Consider the following 24,831-nt stretch of genomic DNA (forward strand, 5'->3'; position numbering starts at 1 on the left):
AGGAGGGAGGCGGAGCAAATCAAAGCATACGAAACAGTACTAAAACAGATAAACAAATAGCTAGGCACTGAAAGTGAACAATTTCAAGTTTGTAAAAAGGATCGAAGGAGGACTACCTTGCATATAGTACGTGTAAGTTAGGCTGCACTCAAACATTAGCTACAAGTATTTCAAAATGTAAATGCATATTTCTACACACTTTATTAAGTAAACATAAAATAAATAAAAAGAGCATATTGATATACAACCAAAAACACGAGCGTTGTCATGGCAAAGGGACCTCACATCCCCACACCCATCGATCAAACACACTCAGTAAAAAGTCTTGGTCTTGGCAAGCGAGATGGATCCGGCGAAAGTAATTGGAAAACTGTGAGTACAATAAATGGATATTGTGCTGGAATACTGATGAAACTTTCAGGAAGGAGCAGGTGCGCATGGAGCACAAGGCACGACGCAACTATCCAAAGGTGTGGGCTCAAGTTGCGGGCCAAAAAACCAACAGTTTTTATCACCAAGCTGAGATAGATTCCCATTTGGGGGACCAGCTAAAACTTCAAGGTAAGTTGCCGGATGCCTCGTCTAGAATTCCTCCCCCTAAAAACCAGGATTTGCGTAGGATTGTGTCCCATTCAGCACAACAATGAGGGCGAATCGCGGTTCGTGTCCCCAGAGATGTATCAGAATCTCCTTTCCGTTTGTCGATGCGGCCGAACCCGGCAGGGTGCTCATATGGGAAAGTGCTTGCAGAGAACTTTGAGTCCGGACTACACACAGTCCTCGGCGACAAGGGACACGGATCAGCCAGGCGGCGATCAGGGGTCACCCTTGCAGAATGTCCCGCGCACCTCGAACTGTAAGTTAAAACTCTGATTGGACACGAGCTTCCAATACTAATGAAGCTACTTGTAGCTAGCATTGGCTTCCTGGCATTCACCACGGACTATCGAAAGCTGGAACGGTCGATGCAGTACGTTTCGCCGGCCTACTCCATGGCAGGGCCGCGAATCACAGCGGTGCCCTACAACAATATCATTATCGGCTAAGCGGAGCATCTAATCTGTTGTGGTATTGCCCAGTCGGCTGACTCAAGAGCAGCGGGATTTTCTGGCTGTTTCATCTCAGCTTATCGCAAACAATAAACCGAAACCGATGGCCGTCATCATAGAACTGGAATTTCCAGAGCGGCTTTTTCTGAAACCTGTATTTTGTTGTCTTAAATGCAGCTGATTTTGCGAAAAAGGTGCTTACCTTTAGTTCCACTTAGGCATTGGTCCAGGTTAAACGCTTACTAGTCCCATTGAAGATGTCCGCTCACTGGCTATCGGTCTTACTCCTGGCCTGCACAACCCAGTTGGGTGCTGGCCAAGAGGGTCTCGTATTCGAAACTACGACAGCTCGCTCCCCCACACCAGCTCCAATCGCGTCTGCCAGCAACTCCAACCTGGTGCTTGTCAACAATGTACTAGTGCGTGGGGGGATTACGCCCTTTGTAACCGCTCCGCCTCCGACGCAAGCTTTCCTGGACTGCTTCGGTCGCTGTCCCACGACGCCGGAGTACAGACCCATTTGTGGCAGTAATATGCAGCTCTACCTCAATGAGCAGAAGTTCAATTGCGCTCGCTTCTGCGGGGCTGGTGAGTTTTAAGTCGATCCTGAGATTTGCTTTTGCCTGCTGCCCCCTTCAATTGCCAATATTTCTAGACATTCAAATAGTTCGACGCGGAAGTTGCGAAGGACTCTTTCCAATGACGCGCGGTTGACACTTGGCCATTCCCACAGCGGCAACGTACTCTGCATTCTAAAAAAAACTGTTAAAATATACACTACATACACTGTTTCTGCTCGATCTATACCATTTTAGATACCCTTTCATAGAATAATAATTAATATTTATTATAGCTTTTTTTTTATAAAATAAGGCGCCATTGTGTGCCCTCGCTGGACGACTTAAAATGCCTTTTAAAGTAGAAAACTAACTATCCGCGACCGCGGTCAACGGTTGCCACTTCTTGTTGTTACTTTTAGGTTTAAACAATTAAATTAATACGGTGTTGTTACAAAATGTTATGAAATTAACAAATGCTCTTAACGATAGATGATTAACTTCTTAGTTTAGCGTCTAGCTTAACCTATTCTTGAACTGTGTTCCCATTAGCGATGTGCGGACCAAAGGTGCGGACGTAGCCGGCAGTGGCGCCGCCGCCCAAACGGTTTGCTATGTGCTAGTGTATTTACAGTAAACATAACTTAGCTCTGGCTACAGGTCGTCCACGTACTCCATCTCCGCCTCCGAGTCCCGAATCAGCACCAGCTGCTCCAGCCTATCAATGCGCCTCAGCATCTCCTCCTTTTCCCGCTGAAAAGTGTCCACCCGCCGGCGCAGATCCTCGTTTTGCCGTCGCAGCTCATGCAACTGCCGGCAAATCTCCGAGGACGTCAGCAACGGCATCACATTGGGCGCCTTTGCCGAGGGCAATTTTAGTGTGCTGCCGCCCGAAGCTTTAACGGCTGCCACCCCGTTGTTCGTGTGCCCCTGTCCCGATGCTATTGTGGGCGAGGGTCGCAGCTGTATCGTCTGCACGGTGCCCACTTGTCCCCTTAGACTCGCGGACGCTGGACTACTGTTTACAGGTGGAACAGCAGTTTCAATGCCGTGCTGCGACTCGTCTAAGCCTGTAGTGGGCTCCATGGTTTTCGGAAGGGAGGGAAGCTTCAGCTGTAAGTTGAAGAGATTTTATAAACTTGCCTTTAACCAAACACAATACCCACCTGTCGGGACTGCAGAGGGCGCATATTAAGCAGCTTGGTGCCATCCGGAAGCTGACGAACCATTCCAGAGCTGCAGAAGGGAGCGAACAATGCAAGAGATTTATAAATATTTACGTAGAAATGGCATATAGTTACCTTGCCATTGATGCAGGTATTTTCTGAACCGACTTTGGCTGACTGTCCGATCCGCAGAGCTTCTTAAAATCAGTCAACGAGATTATGCGTATATTCTGTTCGAAGAGAGATCATTTAAAGTATGTGCAAGTGGAAAGAGTAAAGGGTTCTTGCTACCTTGTTTTTGGAAACCCCCGAAGGACTCGACGCTGGCGTCTCTTTCTGCTTGATGACATTCATTCGAATCTTCTGAGGCGGCGAGTTACTGATATTTGGTCGCAGAGCCACACCCGGTACCTTTCTGGCACTGCCGTTCACGAATTCACGCTTCCCGCTCAGACCGGCCTTCGTCTCGTGCAGCAGCATGCGCCCACCTTCGGAGAGTATAAGTTGGCGTCCGTTCTGCAGGGCAGTGTTCAGCATTTCCTTGGAGGCCTGATCATCGTTTTCCTCCATCATATCCGCAATTCCGTGCGTCTTCAGCATGTTTAATGCCGAGTTTCCCAGCACATTGGTATCTGCAAGAAGCAATTTATATACTTTTACGTCTTGGTGGCCTCTAACTATTGAGCTTACGCCCTCGGAGGGTCTCCAGGACATCCATTCGTTCCTCCACAGACATTTCGCTCTCGTCTTGGCCTTTCATGGTTTCCGGTTCATCCATTATGGAGTTGACAGCGTCGCTGGTTTCCTTCTGCGAATCATTGGTAAATTTTAATTGTTCACTGGAGAATTTAGAGATTTCTACAGGCTAAGGAAAGGAAAATTCTTTGCTTGCAAAAATTTCGTGGTAGCAAAATATAATAAGGTGCCAAACGTGCCAGAATTCAGAAACATATGCATGTCTACGGCTACTAAAAGGGGTAATAAAACAAGGATGTCTGAGGTACATACTCTGCTATTATGCGATTTTATCTGGAGTTCGATAAGCGCAGGGCAGCCGAAGACAAAAAGTCGAACAAGAATTAGTATAATACCGACACAGAAACTATCAAGTCACAAACTAAATCCCGAGGCAAGAAAATGCCATATAAAGTCCTTACCTCCGACTCGTCACTGAACTTTTTGGTGGCCTGTGCCTGCCGCGCCATCTCTAGCTCCGCCAGCACATCCGCCTGCTCTGTGTACACGGCCAGACCGATTGCCGTTTTGCCGAATTTTGAAACACACGTAACGTCCGCCTGGTTTTTAAGCAGCATGCGCACAATGCCCTTGTGCCTCTTCTCAACGGCCCAGTGGAGCGGCGTCATGCGGAGCTGGCCAGAAAAAACAGTCGGGTTACTCTTCGAGATCCACTAATCTCAAACGGAATACTCTTACCATGTCGCGGGAGTTCACACTGCACTTGAGCGCCAGCAGCAGGCTGACCACCCGCTCGTGGCCATAGTAACAGGCCAGGTGGAGCGGCGTCCGGTCCACCTTCGTCTTAGCATCCATGTTGATGCCTCCCTGCAGTAGGATCTCGCAGATCTCCAGCTGATTGTTCATGGCGGCAAAGTGGAGCGCCGACATACCCAGCCAGTCTGAGGCAAACGGCGCTCCGTGGGCCAGTGCCGTCTTCACGCCAGCCACATCGCTGTCCCTGGCGTACTGGAGCAGTTGCTTGCCCAGGTCCACGCATGTGGCGGCCACCAGCAGGTTGCCCTTCTTCTGCTGCACCTCGCCTTCCGTGCGCTGAAAGACGATCGCTCTTGAGTTGGGGCTTCTAAGCAGCGGTTCTACTCACAATCTCATAGTGCATCAGGTGTGCTTTGGGGTGCTCCATCGGATACACATTTCCGTCCGCGCGGAGGGTGGCCACGACTTTGCTAGCACTGTTCTGGCTGTGCATCTTGGCAAGCGAACACTTTCAGCAGCTGCTTGAGGCCCCAGATAGCATTACGGCAGTCAGTTTGGTGGATGCAAGCCAATCCGCGTTGTAAAAACAAGCCAAGCTTCGGGATAAATTAAATGTTTATGTTTTTGGAACTAGTTAGAGAAAGCACTAGTGCTATTTCGATGGGAATCGATGGGTATCGATAAGTCGATAGTACATTATTTGGAGACAAAAACCAGTTGGCAGCCCTGCTTCCATGGTCCAAAGGGGCGCTAAATTCGAAATTTATTCATTAACTTAACGCAGCAGTTGCTGTTAATGTTTAAAGGAAGCCCCACGAAACCCAATTTTTGAATGAATACCCAGATATTGACTTGGATAAATATATATATTTATTTATTTGGCATATGGAGCATATTTGTGGTTGCTAAGTGTATACGGATGTGTTTTTCGTTTCCGGTCAAGGGTCCGAGCAGCGGGTCATCCTTTTTGACTTGTTTTTGAAACGTGTGTACGCTTTTCTAATATAAATTGCTCAGTCGCACTCGACGCTTGCCATTTTTGTACAATTGTGTTTGGCGAAACGCTTTAATTATTATTTATTTATTATTTGTATTTTTATTATCATGTTTTTCTGATTAAAACTTAACAAATTGGTGCGGTCAATGGGGGGGCAAAGGGGTAAACAGGTTAGTTCTCCTTAGTTTTTCATTAACAATTGGATTTTTTAGACCTCATTCCGATCAGAAATACTTTACTTTATATTCGTGTTAATTTTTACAGGGGAAAATCTCAATCTCAACCAAAAGGTTTAATTTTTTTTGGCAAAATCTATTTAATAGTAAATTGCTTTATGAATTTATATATGTATATATATTACGATTAACTTATACTGGCTCTTTAAAACATTTAACTAATCCTTGCCAACAGCTTAGGCAACAATTTAAATGCTAATGGGTACACATACGAGTTTCTCTTTAGAAAAAATTAAATTCGCTCAATTATTCTGTTGCATTTGCTGTTTGTGTGTGAGAATGTTAACATTTGCTACTCTTTAGATTTTTCGATTTGTGTTCAAATTGACAATCAACCAATTTCCATATGGTACAATATTGTTATAATATTTGCTGTTCCTTTATTGATAGTTTGCTACTTTTCTTTCTTATTATTTCTTAATATGCTTCTGCTTCTTCCTTCCGTTTCCGGTTTAACTGTGAATACATGCCATTGGGAATTGGCCAAACAAAAACAGTAACAAACTCTATTTCCAATACACGTTAATACAAAGAGAATGCACTCATTCTACTTAAAATGTGTCGTATTCAAAGTAACTACAAACGTTTTCTAAACGCCTATCAATATCGTTTCTGTGGGTAGTTTTCTATTCAGCTTGTGAAGGAGGAGTAGGAGGAGAAACGGAAATCTTCAAGTGCTTGGCGGATGTTGTTTATTATCGACTTATCACGTAACCTAGAATTACAAGTATGGACAGGTAATAGGGTTTTTAGACTAGCAGTCGCATTGAAATGCCAGAAGTATACAATATTCATGTTTCTGATATTCGTAAAATCTTCGTAAATCTATTTAAAAACAAAAACGAAATCAAATTTATATTGAACGAAAAGATAACACTAACGTAAACGTAAACGTAAACATAAACGTATAAACGTTAACTCATCCGAAGGCAACACCCACTCGACCTGCTACGATTAAAGGCAATTTAATATTATTGTAACAAATATTTTATACCATATATGGTGTGCCGTGTATGAGTTATAGCTCTCCCTACCCCCAGCTTGTTTAGGCGTACGAGCTGTCCACGGCGTTGGCCTCGTCGTCGGCTGCAGCCAGCTCCATGGCCGCCACTCGGGCCTCTGTGAGAGTTGCGTCAGCATCGAAGCTGGGCTTGTGAGTCGGCGACTGACTCGGAGTGCAGTTGGTGCTCTTTGGCTTGCGGAACCATTTGCCGAAGGGACGTCTTCCCAGCGAACCCGTCGTCGATGTGGTCGACAGCATCTGCGAGTTGTCTGCACTGGATGATATGCCGTCCCGGGACAGTGACTTTTTGGGCAGAGTCTCGCACAAGCGGGAAGTTGACTTGGCCGGTGACTCCGGCACTGAGCTCTCCCCACTGGCGGAGGTGGCCCCGGCAGTGGCGTCGAAGTCTTGCGCCTCGTAATCCGATTGGTCGGAGAAGTCCCCACATCGCTCCTCGTAATTGTACTCGAAGCCAGCCATCTCCTGCACGTACAGGGGCTTCCCGCCGAACTGACGCTCCAGGGCAAGGGTGCTCAGGAAGCGATGCTTCCGGTTCGCCGACCGGAAGCTGAAGTCGTACCACTTCTGGCGAGCCTCGCAGTAGATGCGCAGGGAGTTCTTGATAGTGTGTCCAAACATCTTGCCGTCTCTAACGTTCACGACGCGGCAGCGGTCCAGGAAAATGCGACCCTTGTATATGAAGTGGCTGCGCTTGATGATGTCCCGCTTGCAGTAGACCAGCTGGTTGTCGAACAGGAACAGAGTGCAGCTGCTGTTCCACAGATTCTGCTTCTGTCGCGTGGCGTCAACCTGCAGGAAAAAGCGAGCGCTGTGCAGATGCAGCGGCGGTCCCTTGAAGTTCTGGAAGCTGGCCTGGTGCCTGGCAATCGTCTCGCTGTGGCGTTTCCCCTCATTGACCGCCTCTGTAATGCCGCGCATGGCTTCCAGCGCCTGATTGACAATGTCGCGAGAATCGGGTATGTCCAGTTCACTGACTTCCAGCTGCTCGTAGTCGGTGGCAAGCGGCTTGGCAGCGTCTACCTCATCTCCCGACTCCCGAGTCTCGCCCTCTAGCGCCGTCTTGATGATCTCGTTGAGGTGCAGGGGGTAGCGGCAGATGCGCTGCACGGGTGCCAGGAGATGGGCGGAGAGCGGAAGTTCTGCCAGGTTCTCAGACTCGCGGCAGCTGTGGGTGCAAAAACCTGGGTTAGTAGAAGATTCTGTGGGAAAGCCTTGGTTTAACTTACTTCTCCAAGATAGTGCGTGCGTCCTTGACGCGATCGTAGGACTCGAGTTCGATTAGGGCCCGGGGATAGGCGTTGCAATAAGTGGAATAGCAGAGGAAACCTTTGTGCTGGCGGGTGAAAGATAGTAAGTTTTATTCATGATTTGGAATAAGCTAACTTTAGCTGTTTCGCCATAAGAGTAATTAACCTTAAGACTATTTGTTATCCTTACCATTTTGAGAAACACCTTGGCTATCTGGTTTTGCTCAATTCCTCGCCTTAGGGCCTCGAGAAACTTGCGCTGGAACTTGTAGATGGCCGTTATGTTGGAGAAGATCAGCTGAATACTGTTTGGCGAGAATATGTCGATGCGCTTGCTCATGGCCGGCAGATATCTAAAGTGGGAATAAGGAATAAAGTTGGGTTGCCGATCGATTCGATTTTTTGAAAGAGAATATTATCTTACCCATCACAAATGGCAGCCAGCAGCTTGACATAGTTGGCCTCCGTTTCGAGCAGTTCCCGTACAGCACTTCGGCGCAGGATTGTGTTGTGGTTCAACTGGATGTCCACACTGGGTGCACTCAGTGGGGTTGGAGGCGACTCAATGACTATTAGGGTGACGTTGCTCTTGTCCGTCGTTACGGTGACATCCGCATCCTCGCCGTACGCATCAACAGTTAGAGGTATAGAAGATTCAGATTCACCTCCCCCACAGGCTCCCTCACCGTGCGCCTGCTCCGCTTCCACGTTACCCTCTGCCTCTGCCTCCGCTTCTGCATCGGCAGCAGCTGCTCTGTGCTCGTTGAAAAAGATGTCCGTCTCTGGACAGTGAATAATGCGCACAAACTCCTTGGGGAACCAGCCCAGCTCGGGATCCAGTATATCCTCCACGAGATTGGTGTCCTCCTTCTTAATGCGTCCGAACCACCAGGGTCCAACCTCCTTGCGCAATATTTCAATGAGCATTCCCCGCTCCAAGCCCAGCTCCTGCGGCCCTGCGGCCGTGAAATTGTACAGAACTTCCGCGTAGATGTTGGGGTAGTAGCTGACAGCTGGGGAACAAAGGGACAACAGCACATTAGTCTGGTCTGCCCGACCACAACCTAATTGAACCTAATTGAGTGGTCCACAAGCTACATACCTTCATCGTGCGATGTGACACTGTCGCTGTCGCTGTCCTCCAGCTCCGGGCGCCCCATGCCGTATGTCTCCAGGCCGTTGGGCTGGCTCAGAGATCGCGTGGGCAGAGACTCGGGTGCCTCGCGTTCCACTCTGCCAGACTCTCCCCCAATGTTGAGGTGCTTGGCATTCCTGGACTTCAGGGCCAGGGGGCCGAGCAGGCTGCTCGCCTTGGCCGAGTTGGTGCGTCGTATGGCTCTGATCTTGGACTCGGCGCCACTTGATGAAGTTCCGTTGACGGAAACGGAAATGGCAGCTCCAGCTCCGCTGGCCGCCAGTGCCCGGGAGTACTGCTCATCCTGCTCCAGCTCGATTTGAATGCCCGAGTCACCGGAGTTGCACTTGTCACGCCGGTTGAACTTGGTCTTGCGACGCTCCTTGGAGGTGCGCCAGATGAGGGGCCCGAATCGGTACTTGCCAGAGCTGGCATCGCCTCCCTCCGGACCAGATTCACTGCTGACTGTTGGCGCCGCCGCAGCGGGGGCTGTGATGGATACGGTCGGCGTGGTTGGCGACGACTTGGTCTTTGGCACATTGGTGCTCGTGGCTGATGGCAGCGGAGTGATGTGCAGTTGGTTCTTGCTGTTGAAGTTGTTCAGGGTGCGCTTGAACATCTGCAGAACGCCCAGGCCACCACCGACTACACTAACACCTCCATTTCCGCCGCTGTTGTTGCTGCTGCTGTTGCCTGTGACAGCAGTGGTGGTTGTCATATCCGCGGCGCTTTCCTCTGGCTTCTGTGGCGGCGGCACCGCGAGTGGTTCTGTCAGCGTGGGACTGGAAACGGCCCGCATCTGCTGCGCCTGCAAGAAAGAAGTTGCTCCATTACTATTGTTCCCCAACACCGCACAGTCTAGTAAATCATCTAGCCCCGGAATAACTGCCCCTGGCCTTGCCCTGACTGCAACTGACGCTTACGTAGTGCTTCGCTGGCGACCCTAGGCGGCTCCTTCTCACCAGAAACCACAAATATCTTATCATTGCACAGCTTTGTTTATGCCCGTATTGACCGGGTTTTGTATTGTATTATTAACAGCAGTGATACCTGGTGACTGTGACTGTGTCTGTGGCTGTGGCTATGCCTGTGTGTGGAATTTGTCACAAGAATTTCAACTTAACCGGAGAGCGATAGTGTCAGGGGGGGTTCGCGTTCATGATGACGAAATAAGGTTTATTACGCTGTTGTTTTGGTGGTAATGGTTGCGATTGGGGGGTAGGGAGGTGAGTTAAGGGACGGTCTTGTATTGAAAACTGCAAAAATCGAACCGAAAATGAAATGGCAGGCGCACAGCTACAGACACACGTGGGCGATGGTGGTGGTGGGGTGGTATGATGTCTCCAATTTTATCGGGCTTTACTTTTCGTTTGACAATCAAATTGATATGAGCAGCAAATGTACTCAGTCGGAAGCGGGATCGGAGGAGGCGAGGGGCCACCTACTTATCACACCGATAATGGCTGATATACAGGGCTGACCTGGAGCCGGCGAGGTCTCCACTTGTAGCTCCGCTCGCCAGGCATCGAGTCGTCGGGCGGCATGCTGAAGTCCATCCGTCCCCTGGCGGATTGCGACACACTGCCGGGGCCGGCATCAAAGTCCCAGAACTTAATCAGGCCATAGGTGTCCATGAGAGTGGGTATTATCAGCTTCTTCATAGCTCCTCCGCGGCTAAGCGGCCAGATCCCGACCACACAGTCAGCACGGGCAGCACAGCACAGGCAGGTGTAACCGAGCGAAGCGATAACTAATAACTGATTGCCGCAGCGAGACTTGCAAATGCGAACCGCGAGCACTGACGAGTGCTGGGTGCCGGTGTCGTCGCCCCGGTCGTGAGTGGACGGCCGGCCCATTGTAGTGGAGATATTGCATTAAGGGTCATGAAAGGCCTCGAGATCGAATCCATATGCGAGTGCCATTGTCGGGCGTCTGGATTGAAGTGGCTTGATTAGATTAGCGCAAGAATGATCCAGGAGGAGGAGGAGCAGCAGCAGCACGAGCCACTGCCACTTGGCCCATCTGTTGCTGTCTTTTGTTCGTTGTGGCCGGGCTAGGTCAAGCTATTGTCTGCGACCTCGCCATCGCCATTGCACCTTGGCCAATGTCACTCTGCTGGCTTTGTCTTGCGTGATTAGTTTTCATCCTACGTCACCAGTGCTTCCTTCTGGAACAATGGCCGGACTCTAAGCGGCTTATCACTGCCCCCAACCTAATGTCCTGGTCTCTTAAGCAATTAAAATGGTGCCGGGATTTAGCCATCAGCAGAAGGGATTGTTTAGTTCCTCTTCAGTGGTACATTAATCAATCCTGCTTCATCGGGAGCCCCTCTTTAGGATACTCTTTCCTCCTATTTATGGTTTCGAAGAGATGCAGCCACTTTTATGCACAACACAACAAATCCAGCACATTTAATTCTATTTGCTTTAACTGAGCGATCCAAAAGTGAATCTAATGTCACGAACAGAGACCTCAGCTCACCTCCGGTTGAAAAACATTTAAAGTTTTATTTATGAGCGCAATGAACCCAGACTACGGCCAATGTAAACACAAGACTAGGAAGCAGAGGGATAAGCCTATAATACGACTACGGCTTCGTTTTTCTCCTCAAGTGATTTAAAAACACATTTCGACAGCGGCATTTGCATAGGGAAGGCATTAGGGACTTGAGCGAACAGGACCTAATGGTGGCTAACAACAGGGAAGAACCAGGAACGGGGAAAAACAGACGCGGCCGGAAACATGTGTTCTCTAGGCATATAGTGTCCCTTGAATTTAATGAGCTGTCAGAGTACTTAGAGCCTTCGTCCTTGAGCTTCCATTACCGCTTTAGCAGGAACCCTTCCATTTGGTGGCCACAAAATTAAATTGGCATCACCCTCCTCCTCCTCCTCCTCCTCCTGGCAGAGATCACATTTCGGGTTCATCCGCAGCGTTCCCTTACGGGCTTCAGTAGCGGCCAAGTCAGCCATGACTTCCAACTCCGTTTTCGAGTGCGGTTGGACAGGAGTGGGGAGTAGTTAGTGAGAAAGTCCCTATTGACACAAACGATGGTATGTCTTGCGGTTGGAGTGTTGATGGCTGGTAATCGGATAGGCGAAGCTGTAACATTTCTTATATAAAATATCATAGAAACATCTTAGAGGGGTCTGCAGAGAGTATTGAACTCTTGCCACCTTGCTGCAGGGTGCACGTTGCCTCCCAAGTGCATTTTAAGAGAAAGTGGCCCTGGCGTAAGCTTTATTCCGATCGTTAAGTTCCGTTTAATTAGCGTAGCTGCGGCTGTAAATCTTTTAGGGGTTCGAGTTTGGCAGCTGAAAACTTTACAAAAACTGCGTACGTTTTATGGGGGAGCAGCAGCTTTACAGCTCAAGAGCAGGAATGACACAGAGGCAGGCAGGGCGATAAACAGAACTGCAGTTAAAACGTTGCCACCCTAAAAGCATTCCAAGTGCATCATGTTCCTCGATGCTCTTGCTGCTTGGCCGTGACCTCTCGGCCCCCTGAAAGCACCACAAATATCCTCAAGAGCAGCGTGTGACAAAATCTAAACATTTGTATACGAATCGCAGCTGTTGCAGCCGCTCGACCGAAATAAATCAATTTAAATTCTGAGGCAGGGGAAACGACAGCTGTCCGGGGTAACGCGATCCCATCGAACTCGAGACCTCCTGATTGTCACTATCATCATTGTGCATCTGGACATGGATACCGCGATATACTTGGCTAGAAACCCTCACCCGTATGTCAATATTAGTTGCTTGTTAATATTTCCCTTTCTCGAGAACCAAAATTAACCCGAATTTCCGCCTGTTACGTACCAAGCCGTTCCTTATTGCTTGATTTCCGGTATTTGGCATTCTGAAAATAGACAAAATATACAAAATTCTGTTTAGTAAAGGATCTCCTTCTGTTGAGTAGCACAGTAGCGCTTCCCGCTGAGAGTTATGTAAAATTTAGCGCCGCCGATCAGGTACTTTGGTTGGCTGACCTCGCGAAATGTTTCATAATCCCAAAATGTTTGCTCATTAGTCGCCACTGGCGAAGGGGTGCAATTTAGCGAATTCAAAGAAATCTAGTTTTGTTGTGACCCAAGGTAGCTACTGGCTGAGTTTGCGTGTGAAAATGTGGTGCTGCTTGGTAGTTAAGGCAGGTAAATGACTTGGAAAATGCCGAAAAAGGATTTTCTTACTGCCGGAGAAGGTAAGCCTAAAGCAAACTGCGCAAACCGAATCTAAAGCAAACTTGGCCAATTCCATTTCCGTATGCTTATTGTAAGCAAACACCATGAATTCTGGGAATTCCAGGCATACAGGGAAAACAAACAGCCCATCAAAACGACCCTTAAAGACCGGGAAAGACCCGGGGATGTGCGGGGTATGGCCTTAGGAATCAACAGGACGCACTCACACGGAGTGAGGCGAAGGCCCAGACAGAGAAAGATGCAAGAAGCGCATAGTTTGCGCCTGCGGTGACTGCCGGCCTATACCTTCCCCGAGCACCGAGGGTGTTTTCTGTGTCCGTAACAAAAAACGGATTAAATCTGGTATGCGTGAAGGAATGCAGTTCTGGAAGGAAACGTTCTGGCTCTAGGCTAGGCCCCAAAGGTGCGTCCTTGGAGCCGCAATGGTAGACATTGCCTTTGATGTACTGCTAAAGATTATTAATGGGCGGTCTGATTGAGATCCTCCGATTGCAGAGACCAATTGAGCAGCATCTGCATTGCTCTAGTTCTCAAGTTCCTCTCCCTTCCTTGAGTTAGCTCACCGTTGCAGGGTCCTAAAGCGCTGACCCTCCACCCCGGCAGACCGCTTTTTCCTGGGCGTATTCTGCCGGTAGACTGGTGTGGATTTAATACCGTAACTTTTACTTGTTTTATTCTTGTTCATTTTGGTATTGGTTTCCACTTTTGCGGCGAGATGGGGTACACTAAACTGAGTTAGGTCGGAGCGTAAGTGGTATGTGACCATAATCAAACTGTTAAACTGCTTTGCATTCTATATAATCCGGATATAGCTTCGAAAGACTTCCGCCGAGTGCGTACGTGCGTGCGTTTCGATCGAGTTTCGGTTCAGACTGATCCTCGCCGAGTCAGTCGCACACACTCGGGGTTCGTTGTTGGTTTTCCAGCTGCTCAACTGCTCATTCCACTCAAAATAGGGGAAGGACTTTGAGTGAGAGTGTTGCCCTGTTGCTATGGTGGTGGAAGAGCCAGGGTTCAGCAGCATCTGCCTATTTGAGGCATCGCGTCCAGCTGCTGCTGCTGAGGCTCAAGACCGAAAATGAGCTCAACTGCGGCAGGTCGACTCAAAAAGGATAACAATGAGTCGGTGGAGAGAAGGCAAGGAAACATCTGCCGCTCCAGGCCAAAAACCGGTTTCGAATCCTGACAGCTCTTCCTTCACTGCTGGCGTGTGGACAAAAATAATAAAAAAATGATTCACCAGGCCGTGCTATATTCTTGAAATGAGAATATCTTATTCGTTCAAGAGTTTAGTGGTGCACAGCACTCCTGACAAGTACTCCAACGTATGACGAGATTTTCCACCACCGGAAAACGCGGAAACCAGCCAACATTGAAAGCTGATATGTCACCGGAAATACAAGCGGCGCCTCTTAATAGGAACTTGTAAGCAATGCGGGAAAATGGGGCACAGGATGTTCGGACACTTGAAATATTCAGGATCAGCTGGCGCAGGTGCTGAGATTTGTGGCTACAACAGACAGCAAACACAAACCAAAACAAGGCCAGCCGGCTTGACCTTATCTCCCCCATAACAGCGTCCCAAGGTTGCGCCACGATATTGAAACAAATTCACCCAGTAATCTGCATATAGACTGGGAGCTGGAAGCTCAACTAAGCAAGGTGCAATAGCAGAAGCAGAAGCAGAGGCAGCAACTGGAACTGCAACTCGAATGCAAACCGGTTTCTGCGACTCGGACAGGTAGTTGCAACGCGATGAACCACCACTACTACCTGGGCAGGAAAGGCGCAAAATGCTATTCGCAATAAGACCAAGAGCTGTACCTCAGCACTTACACTTTTTAGAGAACCACATGGGGAGCGTGGCTAAACTGGGCGATATACGGATTTCCACTAAATAGTCACGTTGTGCGAGAACGCCTGCATGGTCAGGCCTAGTGCAAATTGGCTTAATTTATCACCGGATCAAATTGAGAGGCATAAAATTATTATTGAACAAACAAGGCGCATTGCATCCTCTTCCAAGTAATGATTGAGACTAAAAAATGTAAGGGGAATCAGGTAAGGGTTCTAAAACCAAAGAGAAACACTTGGAAACTGCTTCAATGAAATCAGAATAATCGGTTTGTGATCAGGCTCTGTGGAAATACCAAACACAAAAGGCAGAACGCACACGTCGCGTCCCCTGTAATTATTGGGACAACAAGAATTTTTCAACTAACCGTACTCCAAACATGCCGCCGCCAAGCAGCGACAATAGAAAGGTATAGAGGAGCGGCACAGTTTTATCCAGAAAGTATCACAGACCCACAAAGTACGGGATGACTGGCCGGCTGTCAGCTGCACAGCGGGAAATGAATTCGAATTCGGCAGAACCCTGGGCCACAAAAAGGGCATTATGTTGCTAGTTTTGAATCAGTGCGAGGCTCTGTATTACAGAATGGCAGACAGGTTTATCAAAGCAAGAAAAAATCGTAATGTCTCCGTAAAACATCAAGACATTGCAGCCATCAACCCCACGATAAAACTTAAAGAGGCCTCATTTCATCAGGCCATCAGGGGGAGCAGCGCGAGTGAAGTGCATTACGGATATGCTAGTAGGAAGGGCATCTGCGTGTGTGCATATTTATAAAACTCGTCGCAGGCAGTGGGAGGAAACGTGGCTGCCGCTTCAATTGAAGCCTGGATGAAGGGGTGCAAGTGGAGGAAGGTGACTCCTCCTGGTCTCGGTGAAATAATGCAGAAATTATAATGAATGGATGAGAGGCAGTCACATCTGGATTGCCACGGCTACGCAAGTGCCTGGCAAATATAGAAATGACTCATGAATTACTCTCCACAAACACAATTCGTCGCCTCGTGATATTTCGTCACTAAAACAACAATCTACGGCTGTAATTTTTTTTTAAATTATTCTCAGCATTTAATGGCCCAATTCTGGTTTCCCTCTAGTAGTAGTCGTTAAGAATAGAGGCAGTCAAGAGTGAACAGGGCCCGAACATGCAATAATTCTCGCCAGCGACGAAGATGATGGTGACTTTGAAGTGGGTTTTTGTTACAAATTTGACTGTATAATTAAGAAAGGCCGAGGAGGAACAGGAAGAAAGAGAGGCGCAGATAGAGGAAGTAGGGAAAGAATTCAAGCACGCATGTGTCTGAGAACCAACGAGGTGAGCATGCAATTCCCAACTCCGACATGCCCTGATTGCCAAGGAGCTGATGGGGGTTTGGCCCAGAACCGGAGACTTTCTGTGCCGCCGTCGTTTCTATTAATTATTATATTTTATTGTATACATATTAAGTTAGTAAAGTGAGTGGGTTGCATGATTTACTGTTTGGAAATCCGCATCTGAACGATTCGAACAGGCAGTCTATGTGGTTATCCGTCTATGCTTTCTATCGCTTCAAAGTGCGGTAACTTAATAAGTTTTTACACTGACAAAAAGGGAACGATTTCCACCATTTCCGTAATTGTTACAATTTATGAATCGGAATCTGAATCAGTGTGTGTGCCTTAGCATATTGAATTGCATCTGGCTTAACACAGAGAGAGAGAGAGAGAGAGAGAGAGTGTATGTAATTACGCAAAAGTAGGCACATTTGTCGCGCAATTCAACTTTCCAATGAATCCCTACCGGACCTGATACAGCGCCGGCGCAACGAACTCGATGATCTCACCCCACGCCCCTTTGGGCTGAAATAAAATGAAACGGACTATTAAAAACTTAATTCATTTGCTAATGACTTTGGCATGTCTTTCCGCAGTCTTGGAACTCATTATGCGAAGGAAAGCTCAGCCAGTTACAGGCAACTTAACTGATAAGGGGACTCATTGGGTGGCATTGGTAGCTGATTACGGACAGATCAAGAGAGGATTTCTAGCTTTAAAAAATAAACAAAATCAAAGCCAGGCAAGCTTCCTTATCTCCGCTATAAACTGAGACCGAATTCCACGCAGTAAGGCCAGCTTACGTAATGAATCTCACCAGACTTTGCTCTGAACCTCAAGGTAGGTACTTCTCAATCCAAGGGAGTGACGACATGCCCCAGACTGGGTAAACTGAAAGTGCATTCACCTGCGTACCAAAAACCATGTTCAGACTACTAATTTCAAATGTATCCACTCGCGAGGAGCGGGAGAGAAGACACGCCCAACCTTTTCCGGAGAACGCAAGCGCAACAGGCTACAAATTCTTAGATTGTAAACCACAAAACAGACAAGCGCCCGAAATAGGAGTTCGAAGACGATGGTAATGATCGTTTCGTAAATACAATAGACAGAAACAATAACCGATGGCAGATGCACACCGACCGAGGAGGGGGCACGCGCGGCAGCTGGGCAACTTGTTTGTTTACCGATGGCAGAGGCCAGAAATAGGAATAGATCTGGTTTTGGGTTGATAGATGCTTTGGACATTGATGGACTTCTAGGAGTATGGTAAATGGGTTTCAAGGAACTTTAAGCAACTTCAAGAACTTCGTTACATTTTAATTTCAAGTATAGAGCAGGTGAGTGAGGCAGATCTTTTCTTTTTCTTAACGAGTCGTTGGGTTCAAATTGGAAATGACTTTCGGATAAAGGCATGCGTGATGTGGCAATGACTCAGACATTGCCTCATGTACACGGAAATACCGAGGAAAACTGCAGCAGCGGTTTTTTGATTTGAAAGCGAAAGTCTTTTCCCCATACACTTTAAATCTTTTTTGTGTTGTAAATACATGGTTAATGGATGGTATGACTTGATTTATAGCTCAAATGGCAAGGCACATACTCTTAATAGAAGCTGCTCTACAATGTAAGCCTAAAGTCTCCCATCTTAACTTATAAACTATTTAGATAATTTTCTATCTCTATTTATTTCACTTCTATGACTTGTCGTGATCTGCAACTTCCATGAAAAAGATCTAAAAGACTAGCTTAATAGCAAGAATTACTAATGACAGGCAATTAAAGTGGCTTGGCTTTACTTTGATTTTTTAATGACTTTTTTTCCTCAGATTCCGACTCGGACTCGGGAGACCTGGTTGGTGAGCACGAACAGCACCGGGCTCACCAAGCGTCAACAGAAACTGAAATCATCTGATTATTTTCAATTCCGGCCGAGGTTTCGCAGATGTCTTCGTGCCGCCCCGTGCTTCAGTTTTCAGTTTTGTGTTTTTAATTTCCGTAAACTGGGATAAGGTGTCGCTCGACCGAAATTCCATTTCGCTAAACAAAGCAACTAATTACCGGCCCAAAGCATGGATGTTGAAGTTCTCCAAGCACAATGAAGGAGAGTAGTCGAAGCATTGGATACCCCACCTTGCCAGATTCCCTAGGAAGATGTGAGACATTATGCCTGGGGTAGGGAAAAATAATAATGAAAAGCAGGAATCCAGTTTTGCCGCTGATTAATGACAGACACGAAGGTAACTAATTAACCAAGGAGATGTGCTTAATGACCGGCCAGGGGGAGGACCACCTACCCACCCACCCTCGGGCCGTGAATAATATTAATTAATATCCCATTAGCAGGGAGTCGCCCCTGCCCAAACGCCTACGCCAACGCATTGTAAATGCATTTTTGGCCTGAAAATGTCAAGGAGCTCACTTGGTTGCAAACTCTGTTTGGCGGAGCATCTGAATTCTAACTAACAGCCAGATACGCCGTCAGCTGTCAGAGCTGCTTTCCTCCAGTGACAAGTTCTCCAACTGCCAGGGAACGTAACGAGCTCTGCGCTCCTCCCCTTTGGGGCTGTGGCTGCAGGCAACGTTCATTGCATTTTTAGCCTTAATGTCTTATTTACACAACGAGAACTTGGGCTGCAAAACTTTATTGTTTGCGGGCTGGCGGGCTGCCCGCCCTGCTGCACTTGTTTTGATTTGCCGGCTGCCACTGCCACTGCCAGTGAAATGGAAATGGAAATGAAAACGAACTGGAAACCCAGCGCATTCGGCACCAGCACCAAGCACCAAACAACGCATGGTCAGCAGATGTGGCTGTTGCCTTAGCTCTATAACTTTCCCCGGGCCAACGCTGCATGGGGAATCTTATATGTAACATAATTAAACATTATTTTATCCAAATGCTTTCGTGCCCAAAAATACGACTTTCCACTGCGAGCTGGTGAGCTGTGCGGAGCTGCCGCCGCGCTGTCAATATATTTTACGAGCGGCAAACATTTCACTCAATTGTGAAACCTGGCTGCACACCGTGGAAATGAGTGGTAATATGTGTTAATCTAGGCTACAACAACCCAGGGAGTGGCAGTGGGCCTTCCTCCTTCTACACCCATGTATTACACGAGGCTGTTGCTCCTTCGCAAACAGAGATTTACGCAACGGGTTTGGGAAAAGAGCTACATAGCTGGTGGCTGACGAGCTTATTATTTAACGCACAAGCAGCTCAGGCACTCGACAATGATATCGGATGGGAAATGCAGTTAATCACACCCTGTCCTGGTGCAGTCATTATGCACAATTTCTGCGATTTGATAGTGGAGAAAATGCAGAGTTGTCATTGCAGCTGACGTACAATTATAAACCCGAATGGGTGAACTTAGTATTAGTAGAAGCACAGTGTATTAGAAATAAATTAACACCAGATATTAAGATAGGAGGGAATAACTTCATTAATAAACCATTAAAAAAAACATATTAAAAACCATGTTAAGGCCTGATTTCAATTTCGAAACATAACTCAACACTGTAATTACTTTTTAGTTGTCTGCAGAGAAGTTTATCTTGGGGATACGAAGTGATAAGCACAAGACTAGTCACGTACTTTTATAGAATTGAGTGTACACCTTTTGGTTGATACGACAGCCTTCCGCAATCTGCTTTACAATGTTATCGTTGTCATCATTGCGAGACTTATGTGTGACTGACTAATAACGTGAATGGTCTATGTCTCGGTTAGGAATCAGTTTAAAAACCTATGGGCAATAGCTATAACTTTAATTGTTCAAAGTCACAGGTATCCATTTAATAATAAACTCTTTTTTATAAACCAAATACTCTGTGTGGCAAAGGTAGTTGGACAAGTTCGTCTGTATTTCTACGTTTTATCTTGTCCTCGCTCACTCTTAGAAGTCGGTAGATTTCTGTACGAGTAAATAGGGTCAGCCAAACAAACATTGAGAAAATATAACGAGCATGACCTGATTGCACGTGTGTATGTACACATGTATTTCTAGTTTCCGCTCACAGCTGCTTGAGGGTAGAAAAATCTACCTATAAAACTATTTTATCAGAAGCTATATCTTGTTATACAAATACATAGCGCTTCTCTCATATCCCTTATTATTTCGTCAACTTGTTTTGGTCATTGCATAAGATAAAGTCCCAGCATAAATTGGTTCGACTGACTACTGCCACTTATTATGTGACAGTGAAAGATTTAGTTGTTGACAACCGTCGTCCATAAATGGTGCATCGCCACGACAAGTTCGATCGGAATGCCGACCAGGCTGAGGAGTCCTCATGTGACGCAATGGAATTTCAACTTTAAAGTGATTGGGTGGCTGTTCTCTTCTATATTCGGAGTCGTCATAACTTGTGGTCTCTCCAATCTTTCTACGAAACTGTAATCTTTGCCTTACATTGCGCATTTATTTGCCTTCAAACCCAAGATAAAGATATTAACAAGAAAAAATGTTTTAATCGGGAGCCTCGCCCTTGAGTTACCCGGTACTCAAGAAACACCAAACATCTGATTCAGAAGTTTTAAAATAAAATAAAACAAGAACATATAATAACATATATAATAAGTAAACTAATAATTACAGATTTCTCCTAAACCCAAAGTATTTTCATGCTAGAATCCTAGAAGGTCCCTTCAGAACTGGTGATGACGTGCATTCAGCATACCCTTGGTATCTACAAGTACAAGGTATAAAGGCCACAAAAACCAGCGAAAATGCTCGACGCCATGACAACATTAAGCAGAGCAAGTTTTTGCATACACTTCTAAAAATAGGCAGTCGTCGCAGATTGTAGGGAACTCGTAGAACATTTACCCCAAAATAAGTCGGAAAAGGCAAAAGAATCAAAAGTGCCGGGGACAGGGAACCCAGTTGAACGTGATGGAAATCCCTGAGCAGAAGCAGGCGGCCTCTGTGAGTCCTGTGACGCCTCAACAGGTCACGGGAAATTATCTACGGCTGATTAGACGGTAAACAGGCCAAGAGGAAGAGGGAGAAGTCAACAGGCAGGACTAACTGGTCAATGGACCGCGAAATTAACTGCGTTAAAACGGATAAAGGCGGGGGAGAGGGAGAAGATACAATAGAAACCTATGCAGTCAATTAACTTCTTTTTCGTCAACTTACATCTCCGAGGCATCCTCTTGGCAGTTGTCCTCTGCAGTTCCATTGCACTCCCCCACAGAGGCTGCTTCTGGCGGCGAGTCCTCCTCGGGCAGGAGATACCATTTCGTTTGGGAGCCGCGACTGGCGTACACATCTCCGCCGCCGCCGCCAGAGTCCCTCAATTGCGCCGTAGCGAGGGCCGGCTGCTCCTCGGCCACGACATCGAACTCCGTGGCCGAAGCACGCCCACTATCGGATCCCGCGACGCCACCGGGTGCCACCGTCTCCCCGGCAACGCCAACGGCTTCGTCTCCGGGGCCGAAGTCATCGTCGCGCCCCTGCTGCAGTGCAGCCTGCGCGGTCCTGGGCAAACTCATTGCCGTTGTAGACATTTTCGCTGCTTTGCGTAATAAACTGTGCCGAGCGGGTCGGCGTTATTGATTTTCGCTTATGGTTCCTTCTTATTTAGATGCGCTATTTGCGCGGTTGCCCAAGCGTTCACACATTTTGGCTTCTGCCCAAGCGTTCCCGAGAATGCCAGCAAACACCTATACACCCACACACAGAATACACAGATACACACACGCACGGACGCCCACTGGCAAAGCGGCCGGCAGCAGCGGGACTTTTTGATGATTGTTGCTTTCTGTTCTCTTCGCAATTGCACGGATCTCGAAAATAATTGACGACACTGGGACACCTTTGGCGCTATTAGCGCGCTTTCATAGCTCAGGATTTGTGTAATCGCTGGAAATCGCAGAAATGATGCCAAACAGCTGAGCCAACACACAATTTCATTCGCGGGGGTGGAACGGCGCGCGCACCTTTGCTACAAATGCATTTTCCAACTTTCCGATTTCCGAGCGGCGCGTCTGCTTCGGTCGAGTTTTTTTTGTTTATGTTTTTTTTATTTTTTAGCAGTGATGCCACTCTTTCTGAGTATACTTATTGCACCGTGGTGAATATAAAAACAGCTGTGTTGAAATGTAAGAGGCAACAACAATAAGCCATGGCGCCCGTAAGGGACTAGTGCGAGAGAAGAGTGCAGATATATGAGCTGCTTTAAGTGAAGAGTGGATATTACCCTTGGCGCGCTTTTTGAAACTGCGATAAATGATGGTTGGTTAACTCTATTGGATAAATATTTACACTTTTTTGATTCAATTTAAAGATTAAAGTGTAGCACAAAAAAACAAGATTCCACAACATGGTTTTTGTACATTTGTACTTCGAAATTCTGTTATAACAACGAGTTTTCACATTCGCCATAAAACTATTGTATAATTTACAAAACTAATAAACATGTTGGTGAGATCTGATAATGTTGTATAGTTTATAAATAATATAATCAAGTTAATTTTTTTGGATTATTTTAAATTTAAATCATCTGAAACCTGGCGTTTTAAAGCCGCCCAAAGGTATGCAACAATTTCCGACATTCCTATAAATCAGTTTGTCTATCCATAATTATTATGGCTACTTTTAAATATTAAAGTTTAAATAACTATTTTTGTATAATATGGTAAATATCATTTTTACGTAAAATATAAAAATTAAATACTTTTTTTTTTATCGGTTATTAACAACAAAAATATGTAAATTAATTACCTTTCTTCTTGTTTTAGAGGGAGTTGTGTATTTGTATACAAGTCTAATGTATAATAATTTAAGACAAAAGTTTCAAATTTTCCAATTTGTTACTCTATAAATCATATATATTCATGATCCATGTATTTCTGCAACGTAATTATACCTTTGCTTTCCAAACAAACCCTTTTATATTGTTGCAAATTCTATATTTCACCCTGTTGTAAGGTTTAAATTCTTTTAAATAAAAGCAAAGATTAGAGACTCTTATTCTCAAGTCCATTCCATCGTCATTCTTTCTCCCTCCTATTCTTAAATTCTCCAAAATACTAAAATATATATATTAGCCTGGGTGAGGGAATAGTCTTTAAGAAGCTTTTCAAAGAGACTAATTTACAGACGTTCCGTGACAAAAGCAATCTCTGTCAATACTGCTCACCGGTTTTACTTAGCTATTGCTTCTGGAGGATGCCTGCCGGCGGCACGAAAGCACGCTCTCGCACACACACGCTAGTCCGCGCCCACAGGCAGGCAGGCAGATTCATTGCTTATTTATGGAGAGCCAGGCAGGGGGCAGGAGGATGCGTGAGGTGAAGAGGGGGAGAGTGAAACGATGTTCAAATCTGTGTCTATAGACGAGTCGAGCAGTGGGTCGCTGAACTCGGTGGCAGGACATGGCAGGAGGAGGTGGAAGCTGGGGCTAGTTCCACCGGCTGTTTATTTGTTTGACAATAAGGAGGCGCAGACTCTACTGGGTCCCTTTTGACTGGGCCAGTGTGTGTTCCTGCTGCCAGGAAGTGGTCTCGGTCGATATAAACACAATTGCCAGCATTATAAGCCAACGCCTGACACCATACTGGCTGGCATTGGGTCACCTGGGGAGGGCCATGAATATAATTGAACATCGATCTATTAAAGGCTAATGAACAGTGACAGTAACAGCATTTTTGTACTTCCGAATTTAGCTGGCTCCCAGCGCTAATTGAAATATCCAAAAATAAAATACACAAAGCGAATGAAAAAGTCTCACCCGTCAATCCCACATCTCCGTGGCGGTGGCAAGGACCTACTGCGTCCCTTTCTCCTTTTGCGACACTTGTTTCCCTCGTTTCCTTCGACTTGGCCATCGCTCTGGCTGCTCCTGAAAAGGGAAAATATCATATTGATGACTATTATCCATTATTGACAGTATCCAAGCTCATTCCGCTGTCGCCACTCATTTTCATTGTTATCTGTCATGTTTAATGGTACTTGGAAGGCCCCAGCTGCGTGGCATCCCCTGCCGGAGCTTGTCAATCGCTAATGGCTTGGCCAGTTGAAGCCATTAGCAGGAGAAGGAGGAGGAAGAGCAGGGTATCCTAGGAGCAATCTGTCTCTTTGGAAGTTAAAAAGCAAAACTCACCTGAGCGCAATATCCTCCTCGGCCGCTACCTTTTCGAATTCGTCCTTCTCTTGCTCCGTCTGCTGTGGAGGATGAGGAGTGCTGGCCATGCCGCTGCACAAGAAGGTCCACGATGGATTGGAAACTCTCGCCTCAACGACTCGTTGGACACACGCTTTCGGGCTTTTGTTAACGGCCACTGAGACAACGTGGGGCTGCAGCTCCACCTGGGTCTGTTCCCTCTTGACCAGCCCGGTTGCACTTCCTTCCTGGCAAGCCGCGCACCGGGGCCAATAGTCGCAGGTATCTAAGGTTTTGGAGCAGCTCTTGGTGGTGGCCGTTGAGGGGAATAACTCTGTGGTGTTGCTAAAAAACCACACGAGATGCGTAAGCTACACACAGCACAGACACGGGCTTTTATGTCACAAGCTTTAGTAATTTCCTTTAACCAGAAGAACTAGTGAAGGGGGTGGGTTCTGGATATCCCATATACCTTTTTAGCTACTC

General features: G+C 46.8%; 4 protein-coding genes across 10 annotated transcripts in view; 2 read left to right on the forward strand and 2 right to left on the reverse strand.

Annotated features, from left to right (window-relative positions):
* The first annotated feature begins 292 nt into the window (after positions 1-292).
* LOC108079053 (uncharacterized) lies at positions 293-1,173 on the forward strand. Its single transcript, XM_017173260.3, has 4 exons — positions 293-372; positions 422-561; positions 620-856; positions 913-1,173. Exons 1-4 carry the CDS (start codon positions 344-346, stop codon positions 1,044-1,046), a joined length of 540 nt encoding a protein of 179 aa, XP_017028749.1. The 5' UTR covers positions 293-343; the 3' UTR covers positions 1,047-1,173.
* A 73-nt stretch (positions 1,174-1,246) lies between these two features.
* Positions 1,247-1,840, forward strand: LOC108079054 (uncharacterized). Its single transcript, XM_017173261.3, has 2 exons — positions 1,247-1,637; positions 1,705-1,840. Exons 1-2 carry the CDS (start codon positions 1,307-1,309, stop codon positions 1,761-1,763), a joined length of 390 nt encoding a protein of 129 aa, XP_017028750.1. The 5' UTR covers positions 1,247-1,306; the 3' UTR covers positions 1,764-1,840.
* A 30-nt stretch (positions 1,841-1,870) lies between these two features.
* Atac3 (Ada2a-containing complex component 3) lies at positions 1,871-4,886 on the reverse strand. Of its 3 annotated transcripts, XM_017173257.3 has the most exons (9): positions 4,613-4,886; positions 4,207-4,560; positions 3,930-4,142; positions 3,781-3,801; positions 3,463-3,580; positions 3,064-3,404; positions 2,908-3,002; positions 2,773-2,842; positions 1,871-2,719 (listed from the first exon to the last, which is right to left on the reverse strand). In XM_017173257.3, exons 1-9 carry the CDS (start codon positions 4,715-4,717, stop codon positions 2,261-2,263), a joined length of 1,776 nt encoding a protein of 591 aa, XP_017028746.1. In that variant the 5' UTR covers positions 4,718-4,886; the 3' UTR covers positions 1,871-2,260. The 3 variants fall into 3 exon arrangements, with proteins under 3 accessions (XP_017028746.1, XP_070141065.1, XP_017028747.1); XM_070284964.1 differs by lacking the exon at positions 3,781-3,801 and having other exon boundaries at positions 3,463-3,637; XM_017173258.2 differs by lacking the exon at positions 3,781-3,801 and having other exon boundaries at positions 4,613-4,884.
* Positions 4,887-5,076: 190 nt separating this feature from the next.
* Positions 5,077-24,831, reverse strand: part of RhoGEF3 (Rho guanine nucleotide exchange factor 3) — a 34,563-nt gene continuing 14,808 nt past the window's right edge. Inside the window, exons 7-14 of one of the 5 annotated variants that reach the window (XM_017173272.3) lie at positions 24,346-24,690; positions 23,974-24,084; positions 12,685-12,724; positions 8,831-9,671; positions 8,153-8,741; positions 7,919-8,081; positions 7,708-7,814; positions 5,077-7,646 (exon numbers count right to left, since the gene is read on the reverse strand). In XM_017173272.3, coding sequence (XP_017028761.2) covers positions 6,503-7,646; positions 7,708-7,814; positions 7,919-8,081; positions 8,153-8,741; positions 8,831-9,671; positions 12,685-12,724; positions 23,974-24,084; positions 24,346-24,690 — 3,340 coding nt within the window. In that variant the 3' untranslated portion in view covers positions 5,077-6,502. Of the gene's footprint in view, positions 7,647-7,707; positions 7,815-7,918; positions 8,082-8,152; positions 8,742-8,830; positions 9,672-9,786; positions 10,239-10,344; positions 10,540-12,684; positions 12,725-21,377; positions 22,227-23,973; positions 24,085-24,345; positions 24,691-24,831 lie in introns of those variants that run through there. The other 4 variants (XM_017173267.2, XM_017173268.3, XM_017173271.3 and 1 more) reach the window with 4 other exon arrangements.

The sequence above is a fragment of the Drosophila kikkawai genome, chromosome 3L (assembly GCF_030179895.1).
Source record: "Drosophila kikkawai strain 14028-0561.14 chromosome 3L, DkikHiC1v2, whole genome shotgun sequence".
Lineage (NCBI taxonomy): Eukaryota > Metazoa > Arthropoda > Insecta > Diptera > Drosophilidae > Drosophila > Drosophila kikkawai.